The 13,357-nt window shown below is 43.5% G+C and overlaps 2 protein-coding genes across 2 annotated transcripts in view; one reads left to right on the top strand and one right to left on the bottom strand.

The window, feature by feature from the left end:
- Positions 1–704: 704 nt before the first annotated feature.
- Positions 705–8,709, top strand: SGSH (N-sulfoglucosamine sulfohydrolase). Its single transcript, XM_070934704.1, has 8 exons — positions 705–813; positions 2,638–2,798; positions 2,929–3,034; positions 3,868–4,018; positions 4,358–4,514; positions 4,670–4,751; positions 5,626–5,829; positions 7,449–8,709. The coding sequence occupies exons 1-8, from the start codon at positions 705–707 to the stop codon at positions 8,006–8,008; spliced, it is 1,530 nt and encodes a 509-aa protein (XP_070790805.1). The 3' UTR covers positions 8,009–8,709.
- Positions 8,710–10,258: 1,549 nt separating this feature from the next.
- CARD14 (caspase recruitment domain family member 14) overlaps positions 10,259–13,357 on the bottom strand; it is a 28,750-nt gene continuing 25,651 nt past the window's right edge. The window contains exons 17-21 of the mRNA XM_070934703.1: positions 12,371–12,479; positions 11,922–12,077; positions 11,017–11,108; positions 10,753–10,868; positions 10,259–10,499 (exon numbers count right to left, since the gene is read on the bottom strand). Coding sequence (XP_070790804.1) covers positions 10,283–10,499; positions 10,753–10,868; positions 11,017–11,108; positions 11,922–12,077; positions 12,371–12,479 — 690 coding nt within the window. The 3' untranslated portion in view covers positions 10,259–10,282. The remainder of the gene's footprint in view (positions 10,500–10,752; positions 10,869–11,016; positions 11,109–11,921; positions 12,078–12,370; positions 12,480–13,357) is intronic.

Here is a 13,357-nt window from a genome sequence, read left to right as displayed (position 1 = left end):
CTCCATTTTGTATAGGAACAGAATATCCCGCCTTACAATAATATTGTCCCTCCCTTAACAGTAAACAATTGCCACAACATATTCTAATTTCCGTAGAGGACATGGACTTAAGCACATTTGGTATTTAAATATTTGCGATCCAATTGTTGGTGTACCGTTGTTGTGTACTCCTGCGCTTCATAAGAGTTGGCATGAAAAACAGGGCAAGGACCGCTCAAATCGGGCAAGCGACTTAAAATTAGGAGATCAAAAGTAATTTAGGAGAGTTCCAAGTGGAGGAGCAAGGCTAGGCGGGGAAAAAGGAGTTAGTCATCAAGACCAGAAAAAACTTACATTAGTATGGTAGGTCCTGGGTCGCGATGAAAGATGATTGTGGAATATTACCAGGCACAAGCTGACCAGCTCTCCAAAGATACCTAGCGGCCCCTTCCGGAGGGCGTCTGCATGTTTGCCGGTCGATGTCTAATTCCTCTAATCCCACAATTCAGGCTCATCGACCGGCAAACAAAACCCAAATTAACCTCAGATTCCAAGCGGCCGAGTCCCGACTCCTTCTCGCCTCACGTGATCCGGGCTTTACGTGGAAGCGGAGGCGGAGCCGGGCAGTGATTAGCTCCTTCCTAGTTTCCAGCTGCGGTGAATGCGAGGATTGCTCGGTTCGGGGACCGTCTGCCGGGCGCAGGCCCGGGCGAGGCGAGTTTGCCATGCAGTCGCCCGTACAGAAGTGCATGGTGGCGCTCCTCCTTCTGGGGCTCTGTAACGCTAGAAAGGGGGACCCCACCAACAGGTCCCGCAACGTCCTGCTGATTGTGGGTGAGCAAAGCAATCCTAGGGGAGCACTTTAGACCCTTCTGCGTTGGGATCCCTGGCGCGATATGTTTTGCCCACTTTTGGCTTTCGTTAGGAGCTGCTTTAAGGAGGTGGGATCACCTAAGCAAACTTCGGGTGGTTCTGAAGCAAGTTAAAAATCGGGCTTGGGGAAATATTTGGATGGCAGGCAATCGGGAAAGTCCAGAGCTATAGGGAAGTCGAAAAAGGAGAAGGGAAAGAGGCATGGATAAAACGTTCTAGTATTATTGCTGTGACAGCTTCGTGATTGTGTTGATGAGATAAAATTGTGTTGATGAGATAAACAAGAGCCTTGGTAGTACAGTGGTCTAAAGCACCCTGTTATTAACACCAGCTGCCTGCAATTACTGCAGGTTCGAATCTCACCAGGCTCAAGGTTGACTCAGCCTTCCATCCTTTCTAAGGTAGGTAAATTGAGGACCCAGTTGTGGGGGCAATAAGATGACTTTGTATAAAATATACAAAAGGATGAAGGCTATTGCTTAGCGCATTGTAAGCCGCCCTGAGTCTCTGGAGAAGGGCGGCATATAAATCAAATTAAAAAAAAAACCTCAACTGAATCTTCTCTTTTTAGAAGATGGGACAGCCAGTGTTCCCCTCTGTGTTCTACAGGAGAGTAATATAATATAATATAATATAATATAATAACAGAGTTGGAAGGGATCTTGGAGGTCTTCTAGTCCAACCCCCTGCTTAGGCAGGAAACCCTACACCACTTCAGACAAGTAATAACAAGTCTTCTGGGTCACAGTCACACCCCTCTTGGTTTGGGTTGGCAGAAACTCTGTTTCCCACATATTCCGCAGACTGAGCTCCGCGTGGTTGGTAAATTTCTGTAGGATAGGCAAACATTCAACAGGTGCAGACTTTTTGAGCTGTGGTGGGAAGTCTGCCAATAATTCTGCCACAAATAAGAAAAACTTACATATGCACCCTAAATGACGTAATAATGGGCATTGAGTAATTTGGTTATGGTGCCAGGTCTCAGCTTATTGCTTGTGAAAGAATGAAGAACCAAATATTGTTGAAATACATAGAGCCCGACTTAGGCCACTTTTGATAAGGTGTGACAGAATTAACAGGACTGTGAGATGTCTGGTGTATTTCCACATAATTTTGTAGTATAATTTTGTGTTGTGTGCATTTAGCTAAATTAGTGGAACCTCTGTTTGCAGAACCATAGCATGGCTCAGAATCCAAAATTCTCCCTTTTCAGCTGTGATTGCAGGCTTCCTGGGTTGAAATGCAATATAGGGCTCTTGTTCCTTTTTTGCTCACTGCTCGCTGAGTTTTGCACACGTTATATTCTATTTTCACAGATTTACGCTCCCCCCCATGGATTAGGATTAAGGTTTTCAATCAGTGGTTGCCAGTTACCCCTCAAATTTATGTGTCCACACTGGAATCACAAAGATATTGCATCAATCATATCCATGATGGGCAAAGCTTTTTAAACATCAGATGTTAATATTAACGGTGGACAAAAAAGCTCTGTTTAAAATAGCATTTATTGGATAAATGACTTGAGTCTGTCTTGGAGCATAACACTTTAGAATTTCAGAGGCTGAAACCTCTTTAAGTCTGTATTAAAAAACTAAACCCTGCCCCAGCTAGGAGAGCAGTTTTACACGCTCCAGCAACCTCCAGATATTTTCCACCCACAAATACAATAGATTTGTGGGTCCCAGAAGATTTGTGGGTCCCAGAAGATTGTAGCAAATGTTCATAGGGAACAGGAATAGAATACAGATCTCACCCCTTGACTTGTGCTCTTCCTTTCCGTGGCAGCGGACGATGGTGGTTTTGAGAGTGGCGTGTATAACAACACAGTCATAAAGACCCCAAACCTGGATGCTTTGGCCCAGCGGAGCTTGATCTTCCAGAATGCCTTCACTTCTGTCAGCAGCTGCTCCCCCAGCCGGGCCAGCCTCTTGACGGGCCTGCCTCAGGTAACACACCCCACACCCTGGGAGCAGGGGGCATGCCATGGCATGGTTCTGTCCTTTTCTTTGAAAATTATGATTGCCACCAAATTGTGGATCCCACATTATTGCAAATGATTTCTGTCCAACCATATAGCACCAAAATGGGATGTACGGATTGCATCAAGATGTGCACCACTTTAACTCCTTTGATAGTGTCCAGAGCCTCCCCTTGTTGCTTAACCAGGCTGGGATACGGACAGGTAAGCAGAGGAGAGCAGAATTCCTCCTTTCACTTCCTCAGATCAGCTGGAACTCTTTCTGTTTGGGGTTTGGATGAGAAGAACCTGCAAGTTTAAGAAAGACTTTTGGTGTCTCTCTCTCCTTTGCAGCCCAGTAAGAAAATGTTAGCAATGATAAATGTTATTTGCATATGTTAATTCTGAGACAGTTGGTTGTTGCTGTTGAAAGCAGAATAGACACTTGATTTAACTGCTCAATTAAAATCAACAGAACTTACATTACTCTTATCTAATGCTTTATTGCCATTTTTTGGAGGGGTCAGTGCTGATAAGGTCATTAGAAAAGGGTTGTCTTGTGGATTGTCTCCCTCAGATATGCCTTTGCCTCATTTAGTCCCACTCCAACAGAGAAAAAATATTTCTGAGAGCCAGTTTGGTCTAGTAGTTAAGGCACCAGGCTAGAAACTAGGAGACAATGAGTTCAAATTTCATGGCCACCTTAGCTATGAAAATCAACTGAGTGACCTTGGGCCAGTCATTCTGTCTCTGCCCAACCCACCTCACAGGGTTGTTGTTGTTGTAGGGAAAATAGGAGGAGGAAGGAGTGTTAGATATATTTGTCGTATATTTTGCAGTATCCTTCCCCTGGAGTGGGGTGGGAATGGAGATTTTGCAGTATCTTTCCCCTGCCACGCCCACCAAGCCACACCATGCCATGCCCACAGAACCGGTAGTAAAATAATTTGGTTTTCATCATTGGTCTATTTTGTACATCTAATGTGGGCACTATCCTAATTTACAGGCTAATATTAATATCCTTTTTTTGAGTTACTCTGGCTCCTTGTCTCTTTCAGGAATCATTGGCAAGAAGCACGTTGGGCCAGAGGCTGTGTATCCATTTGACTTTGCCTACACTGAGGAAAACAGTTCTGTCCTGCAAGTGGGCAGAAACATCACCCGAATCAAATTGCTTGTTCGGAAATTCCTCCAGAGTGTGGATGAAAAGTAAGATCTGGTACTGGAATGACCCAGGTGCATCCCTTCCTTAAGTCTCTGTGGAGTATCCAGGACCGGGCCCTTCGGACCCATCTTTCACTCATATTTGGCAGACCCAGCAGAGATCCCAAGAGATTGTTTGGGGAGATAAAATGGTTCTGTGTACCAAGATAGAGGATCAAAATGAAAAAGAAGCCAAACTCGGGGGTTTATGGAGAAGGTGAAAATGGAACGTAGCAAAGCTAGAGGCACCCAAAGTATTGCTTTAAATAGTGGAGAAGAAGCACTGCTGCAGCATTATCAAGAGCCCTTAACAGTGTTTTTGCCCTTTTTTCCCCCAATCTATAGGCCTTTTTTCCTTTATGTGGCTTTCCATGATCCCCATCGCTGTGGTCATTCCCAGCCGCAGTATGGAGTCTTCTGTGAGAAATTTGGCAATGGGGAGCCTGGAATGGGCTGGATCCCAGATTGGAAACCTGAGTTCTACCATCCAGATCAAGTGCAGGTGAGGTCTAGGATTTTCTTCTCCACCTGGGTTCCAGCAGTACCTGCAAGTGGCAATAGCTCCTCCAGTGCTTGTCATAATAATTCAACTTTGTTACCTAGAGGTCTTTCCTAGGGTAGCTGCTAGCTTCAGCTGTATCTCCTTTTGGCCTTCAGGTCCCTTATTTTGTACAAGACACCCCAGCTGCTCGTGAGGATTTGGCAGCTCAATATACAACTGTCGGGCGCATGGATCAAGGTAGTTGATTACAGAACCAGGTAGTTCTGCCAACAGGAGTGGGACAAAAGGCTTGGTACTTCTGAAAAGGAACACGACCTTTAATTAATGATTAATTAATGATAGTGCATTTTTGTATACTTGAGAGTCAGTCTGATTTTGCTTTATGACCATAAAGGCATAAATATTACTGTAGTTTTGAGAGAGCAGACGGTAATCATCTTCTGTTTATTAGAAAAGAAAAGAATACATCTCTAGTTTTTAGAACCCTATGCATTTCATTGTGTGGGCTCTTAAGAGGTGTTTCTAAATACTCTTTCTATCTCTTACACATAGTAGCCTTGCTACTACTATCTAGTAGCTTTTATTTGCATCTTTTATACAAGGTATCTTTTATACAAGATACCATTTCCTATGTTCTCCACAACAACAAGCCCATGAGGTAAGTTGGACTGAGAGAGAACGACCAGCCAAAAGTCACCCGGCCAGCTTTCATGCCAGAGAGAGGCCTAAGACTCAATAATCTCCCAGTTTCCAGGCCCTCACCTTCAATCACTATACTGAACTGGTCTTATGGCAATATGTTTTAATGATAAGGAAGCAAAGCAACAATAATCCATCCATCCTTAGCAAAATATGCATAATTACGTTAACTGAGTGGAACTTAATGGGAGTGAGATGATTGATTAACACTTAACAATCTTTTAATGCCTGCTGTGTAGTACCTGGAGAAAGAACCTGTACTACTTCCTGAGATTTGTGCAATGCACATGCTATGTCTCAACAAGGAGGAGGATAGAAAGGAGTGTTCCTTTGAGCCTTCATGTGGGTCAAGGCTAGTTCTGGGTAAGGGCTCTCTCTCTATATACATATTTATTGTATACTATTTCTGTAGGCCTTGGTCTTGTCCTAGAGGAGCTCCACCATGCAGGCTTCCACAACAGCACTCTTGTGATCTATACTTCAGACAATGGCATCCCCTTTCCCAGTGGCAGAACCAACCTATACTGGCCGGGCACAGCTGAGCCCCTCCTAATCTCCTCTCCTGAGCATCCTTCACGTTGGGGCCAAGTCAGCAGTGCCTACATCAGCCTGTTGGGTAAGAGCAGCTGAGAGATGAACTGGTGGATTTGTCCCATGGAGGAGGCTGGGATGTGCTAAAGCAAACCATAACACACTTTCCACTTTGCATTATTGCACTTTGCACTTTGCATATTGACCACGGTGGCGCAGTGGTTAGAGTACAGTACTGCAGGCTACTTCTGCTGATCACCGGCTGCCAGCAGTTTGGCAGATCAAATCTCACCAGGCTTAACTTAAGGTTGATTTAGCCTTCCATCCTTCCAAGGTCGGTAAAATGAGGACCCAGATTGTTGGGGAGAATATGCTCACTCTGTAAACTGCTTAGAGAGGGCTGTAAAGCACTGTGAAACAGTATATAGGTCTAAAGGCTAATAGCAAAGTGCTATTGCTATTGCTATTAGCCTTTTCTGAAGATTTTCCTCTTTGGAGTGTGGGGGGTTAATTATGGTTGCAACTGACGTGTCTGCCAGTTTCGTCTATGTGGATGTCCTTCTCAGCTCTTTCCCTAGTATATTTTCAGAAATATATATGCTTTACCAACCCTTCCAAACAGTTCTGTTATACAGAACTTATTCTTATTTAATACTTATTTAAAGGATTGGAGTAAACAAATGCCTTAAATGTCTTATATGCTGGCTTTCCATATAGGGTTTATTCAACAAACTGTGGTTAAATAAGTCATGGCAAAAGTGGGAACCCACCTACTAAGTGATTGGATGCACATGGGGATGGCAGAAGGCAGCCTAGGTCACATTTCTCTTTTCTTGTTCCCTCATTTAAACAGCAAAAAAGGGAAACAAAGTGGAAGAATGGAAAACCAGTATAGTGTAAGGGCTGAAGGAGGGAACCATAATGCTGAGACCAGACAGAACTGTTGTGTAAACCTTAGGCAAGCGCTTCTCAATCTCCTGAATCAGCAAGGAACAGCCAAAAGTTTCCTGACTTAAAAAGGGAGAAAAAAGTGGCTTAAGATTTAGGTTGAGAGAGAGAAATTTCTGTGGGCTGCTTAGTTATGATTTCTTTCATGTCTGTATTAAAGCAACTCGTTTAGTCATTGTATCAGAGAAGTCAGCTTCTGCTGTTGCGTTGAATTTATCCCCGAGTAGAGATTTACCCCTGAATATATATGATGTTTGACCTGTTGGTTCCTACCTTACCATTTTTATCGAACCTAAATTCTATTGAGCAGATGCATGTAGAAGGTATAGAACTGGAGCTAACTGGTGTAACCTAGAAACTGGTGTAACCTTAGAAAGAAACAGCTGGTTTTTTTTATAGGACTTAGAAATATTGTTCCATACTAGGTAACACCTGCAGCCAAAGGTTCCTTCCTGTCTCTTCCCTCTGCATCAGATAGCAATAGCACTTAGACTTATATACCGCTTCACAGTGCTTTTACAGTCATTTCTGAGCAGTTTAGAGTCAGCCTATTGCCCCCAACAATCTGGGTCCTCAATTTACCCACCTCGGAAGGATGGAAGGCTGAGTCAACCTTGAGCCTGGTGAGATTCAATCTGCCAAATTGCAGGCAGCTGGCAGTCAGCAGAAGTAGCCCGCAGTACTGCATTCTAACCATTGTGCCACCATGGCTCAGATGCAAGTTTTCTGCTTCAGCTTTCCCTTCTCTCTCTGCAGATATCACTCCCACCATTCTGGACTGGTTTTCTGTGCCATATCCCAGGTACAGTCTGTTTGGGAAGCGGATAGTGCAGCTCACTGGGAAGTCTCTGCTGCCAGCATTATCACTGGAGCCAAAATGGAGAACTGTGTTTGCCAGTCAGAGCCTGCATGAGGTGACCATGCACTATCCCATGCGAGCTGTGCAGCATGGCTCCCTGCATTTCATTCACAATCTACAGAACCGAACCTCCTTTCCCATTGATCAAGATTTCTACGTTTCACCTACGTTCCAGGACCTGCTGAACAGAACTCAGGCAGGGCAACCAACTCATTGGAATAAGACTTTGCGTAGCTACTATTATCGGGATCGCTGGGAATTGTACGATCACAGCACCGATCCTACCGAAAGCCACAATGTGGCTTCTGATCCCCGCTATGCACAAGCTCTTGAAGAGCTGCAGCGGATGCTGTTGAAGTGGCAGTGGGAGACCAGTGACCCCTGGGTATGTGCTCCTGATGGTGTCTTGGAGGATAAGCCTGTCCCCAGGTGTTGGCCGCTCCATAATGAGCTGTGATTTTCTTTTTGCCTTCCTGTTTTGGTTGCTGTTACTCAGCCGTCTGCAGCAGGAAAAGATGTGCAAGTCCAGCGGATGCTGATGCAATGATTGCAGTTTACAGAAGTAAATACTATGATGAAGTTGCACTTGAGGGAAGAATTTGAGTAAAACGCAAGGAGGTGTTTGCCATGCAAGAATGAAGTTATGCCATATTTTTTAAACATTTGCTGCCATAAGAATGCCACAAGCATCTTCCAGATGGATGACCACACTTGCCATGTTTCCCTATAAGAATGGATAATGGCCACACACTGCGAAAATGATGGAAAGTTGTAGTCCAGATTAAAATAACTGGAGATGTCTGGTTGAAGAGGTGAGTTGATCACTTCTATAAGTGTCCTCACCCAAATTGTGGTATCACAAAAATGTAGATGGGCTGGTCCCATATCAGTTGTTACACATAGGGCAGGGATAGAAACTGGCCAAGTTTAAAACCAGTTGAAAGAGTAGAAATGAATATTTATCTTTAGATTTTGTAGCCTCCACATTTCATCATTATTCTACCACGGAATACTGAGATGACTAGAAACAGCTTTTGGTTTGCCTGCTGGGATGGCATAGATCTGCGAAGCAGTTGCTCCAATTTAAAGCTAGTTCTCCAGAATATGCATAATACGGCTAAAGCCCACTTTTATACAATAAAGAAATGAAATATTGTTTTTAACTAGTTTTTTTGTTTGTGAGTGGTTTTATTCCTTTATTAAAACAAGGGTAGGCAGCCCATAGACAATATCTGGCTTCTTCCCCCATCTCCATGTTATACTTACAAAGCCCTGTTAGCCTAAGTCAGAAATGGGCAAATGTAGCTCTTTTACAACCTGTGGACTTCAACTCCCAGAATTCCTGAGACAGCAAAGCTGTGTGCTCCACATGGTTCAGTCCAGTCTCCATGCATTTCTGATTTGAGTACCAACTCCACCCAAGAGTTTAAAGAGTTTTGAGGGCTTCCTGCAACATTTAAGTGTTAATGTTGTTGCTTCCGTTGGAACAGAGAGAGATTGCAATCTGGATGTGTGAGCTGGCGAAGAGCCAGCACTTTTAGGGACAATAGCCTTAATTTGTTTTGAAGCCATCTTTAGTTTCCAATTTAAATTTACTCAGCTGCCAGAACAATAGGTCCACCAAATCCAAAAATCAGTCTTTAAATAATTCTTTAATCTTCTCCTTTTTTTCCCCTTTATTTTTAAAAGCACAAGTCTCTAATTTTGCACAGGGGCTGCCAACGCTGAGGGAAAAAAAAAATTTTCCTTTTTAAGTTTCGCTTTCACGCCCCATTAAAACTCAATCGCCATCTTGGTTTCACTTTCTCCCCTTAATAAATCCGAAGGAAGTAATACACATTTGGAGTTAAAGTTCAGTACTTGCAGTTCTTATCTCTCCTGAGTTTGCTCAGCCCGCTTCTGAATGATGTTTATTCAAGCGTTGTTTGCAGGGGTGGTCGCAGCGTCTTCTTCTGCTTAAAGCAAAAACATCCCGGATCCGGAGCTCTGTTGGGCTTCCAGGGAGCTCTCACCCTTCGAGCCCCAGAATTGTTCCTGGGGCTCCTAGGGGAGCTCTACCTACACCCATCTGCTCTCTTCCTCCCCTTTTCCCGGGGAGAAAGTTTTCAAGCCACTAGACAGCTGATTTGTGCTGTTCTAGCGGCTTTACGAGATCGCGGGGCTGGCGCTCAAGAGAAGAGCGTCCTCAGTGCCTGCGGTGCCACCGGAAGTCTCGTGTTTGATAACTTTTTAAAAACAATGCAATGGTAGTCTTCTCTCCTGTGAGGAATTCTGTTATTTAAAAAAAATGAAATGCATCCATTATTTTCATGCTCAACGTTCAATATACTGTATGCTCGTGCTTATAAGGAACTGTGTGCTCCACATGGTTCAGTCCAGTCTCCATGCATTTCTGATTTGAGTACCAACTCCACCCAAGAGTTTAAAAAATTCATTATAGCAAACTTCTGCGTATACATCCCACATAAAACAGTTTGTGGTACGTTTAGCCAGCATATGATTGATGTATTGCCAGGAATTCAAAGGGATGGTGAGGGAAGATAAAGTCAGTTTGAAAGAGGTTGGATGAGGAGGGATGGAGACCATGAGAAAATAAATGGTAACTCTCTAAATAGTAAGTATGCAGCTGATAGGCTTGGAATATGTTCTATTTCCTGCCAGAACAAACAGTAGCACATTCAGTTTTTCTTAGGCTCGGGTGAGACAATTGCCTTAAGTCCCATCTATTGGTTTAAAAAGGTCGGTGAGTAACTTGTTCCACCCACACTACTTTCTTCTGCTCATCAGCGACAGCCACACGGACACAGCTGTTGAGAGCATCAAGGTCACCCCAGGCATCGGGAGCAATAGTGCGATAAAGGCAGGACACTGTCTCCAGCTGGGCCTCATCTTTCCGGGCACTCTCCAAAAGTTGGTCCTCAGTTGCTCCAAGGCGCTGAAGAACTTTCCTGAAATTCAAGCCATTTAGGTATGGGAATCAGAATTTGGGAGCTTACTCACAAAGTATGTTTGTCTTGGTGCTAAGGAAAGGCTGAAGAATGATGGCCACAGGAGAAAGAATTGCCAAGATAAAGATACAGTGGATAAACACAAAACTGTGTGCTAGGTGAAATGATTTTAGGTGCATCTTTGATGATTAAAAATAATTGGGTACCAATTTGGCCAGAGAGAAATGCAAGTCATCAAAATATCAGTACTTACTTGATTTTCTTGGCATTCTTCTCACCGATGGTGATAAGAATAATGATGGGATAAATGTCCATTGCCAGAAGTTCTTGCACACTCTCCAGGCCCAGATCCATCCAGGCATGCACATTCTAGAGATAGAGTGAGATGTATAAATGTATGGATACTACTGAACAATATTTGCAGTGCTAATGCTAAAGGTATATGCATCCTAATCCCTCACCCGATATAATTGCATCTGTACCCAAGTACAACATCTGTTTTTGCAGCCTCTAGTACCTTTTGCATTAACTGTTCCAGATCCCATCGAGGAATACAAGAGCTGCCATTCAAATCTTTGTTTTCATGGAAGGATTCTGTGTTCTGAGTGTCTGCAGGGGCAGGAAGGGGGAAAAAAATGAGAGGGCATAGTTCTGAATCCAAACCAAATCTCTTTTTCTTATGTTTTGTTAGAAGTAATGTTTGGATACATGAGAGAACGAGAAAATCCAGTACCAAGAAATATTCTATGTTCAAGACAACCATTTCAACAGGAATTGATGAACTCAAAGGTGCTTTTTCAAAAAGCAACTGCACTATGTTAGTCCAGTGGCCTTTTGAAAAATAACATTTGAGACAAGCATGACCTGAGGGATGGCTGAGAATCTCCACAGACATGAACTCATGAAGTTTACTGTGAGCAAATGAGCTGTCTTCTAGTTCAGCTAGACCAGGGGTGTCAAACTCAATGCCTGCAGGCTGGATCCAGGCCATGGAGTGCTTAGATCTGGCCCATGGGGCCACCCTGGAAACAGCAAAGGACTGGCCCGCAGTGCCTCTACCAGTGAAAAGGGAGCTCAGGAGGACCGCATACGGCCCTCTCGAGCTCAATTTTCGCTGGCAGAGGGTTGCAGGAGGCCATTGCAGCCGAAAACAGCTCGGGAGTCCATTTTCGCTGGCAGAGTGCTTGGGCCACCACAGGCACTCCCAACATGAGTGACATTGAACTGACCATGCCCACCCTGGCCATGTCCCCCCCCCCGAAGTAAAACACAATCCTGATGTGGCCCTCAATGAAATCAAGTTTGACACCTCTGAGCTAGACATTTCCACTAACTTTGTCTCAAGTTCATATGCTGAGGTTTCCAGGACTTAAAACAATATTTCCCTGCAAAATTCCACCAAACCAGCTGATTCTTGTATACCTGAGGGACATTTTTCGAATTCCCTGGAAAGGCATAGCTTGTCAGCCAGGATCTTCCTCAAAAGTGCTGGCACCACAAGTACTGGACGTGGCTGCCCAGGTCTGTAATGCCTGACAAAAGTATATGGCATCAGACTGACACAATTCCTGGGACTCACTAGAAAGGAAAGAGTAAAGCAATCAGAGAAATAAAACCACTGTTTGTTTTTTATTCCTAGCTATGTTTTAAGAAAGCATATTTGAAGACATTTATTAAATTGCCCCAATTAAAGATTCTTTAGAATTACTGTCAGGAACATAAAAAGCCAGAAACATAATAGCTGCAGTGGGCCTATGATAAGTAATCTGGTTACTACAGAAAGATATTTTTTCTAGAAAATGGTCAAACATTTGTAGGTTGTAATCATAACTTTCAGCAACAATAAACAATATTGCAGTAGTTGAACTTACCTTTCGGCTTGTTTGAATCTGAGAAACTACATTCCATAGTGGACCAAAGTGGATTGATCCTGTTACTTGTACTCACAATACGGACCAACTTGCGTTGAAAACTGGAATTCTATGGTCAAAAGGAAAGGCATTATATTAAACCCAGAATGTATAGAGCTAGCCCAGGAGTTATGGCAGTAGTTAGTGTTGAATATACAAGTAGGAGTGAGTCTTACATCAGCCTTTATTCATTGGTTCATTTTCCCCAGCGGGAAAATGAACAAACGTCAGTGGCTGACAGGCTGGACAGCCCCCGGTAAAAGGAGCTGCAGCCTCAGGCAGTCCTCAGTTCGTAGTTATTTTGTTGTTGTTCCCTGTTGCCTGCAATAAATGGTTGTTTTACTTCACTATGATCATCCTGCCTCTCTTTTTGTGTCTGGACTTAACAGCTAGCTGGGCAATTATAGGAGCTAAGCTTGGGATCACCACCTTGGGGAAGTTGCTTTAGAACAATGTCCCCAAAGGACTTTCATGCCAAGCCTTTGACTCAAGTAATTCTCACCCAGATGTCTCCCACATATTAGTAGGAAAACAAGTCCTATGTTAGTGCAGTATACAGTATCTGGTGCTCTGGGTTGGCCTATTGTATTGTTAGAGTTCTCTGGCCTGCAATGTTGGATTACTTCTGTGATATCACCAGTGCAGGAGATGTGGGGGATGTGAGGTTATGCAGTATACAACTTTCTACTATGTCAGTTACTGTAGAGACATAGTATAGTACTGTATAGTACTGAGTTCTATGGATGCCAATTATTTTGTATGTGATTGAAGTCTTTAATTGCATTTCTTTTATAGGGTTAAGTCTACATCTGTTGATTACCCCTTGGTTGGAGTGCCATGATTCAAAGAATTCTTTTGGATTTTTTGATAATTCTAAAATTGCTATTCCCATCTATTTCCTAGGTTGTTTGTGTGGAGGGAGATCAGTGATGTAATGCAGTATGGAGT

This window comes from Pituophis catenifer, unplaced genomic scaffold (assembly GCF_029215685.1).
Source record: "Pituophis catenifer annectens isolate HBS135680 unplaced genomic scaffold, rPitCat1.0.hap2 SCAF_2, whole genome shotgun sequence".
In the NCBI taxonomy this organism is placed as follows: Eukaryota; Metazoa; Chordata; class Lepidosauria; order Squamata; family Colubridae; genus Pituophis; species Pituophis catenifer.
This window is presented reverse-complemented; position numbering and strand designations above follow the sequence as displayed.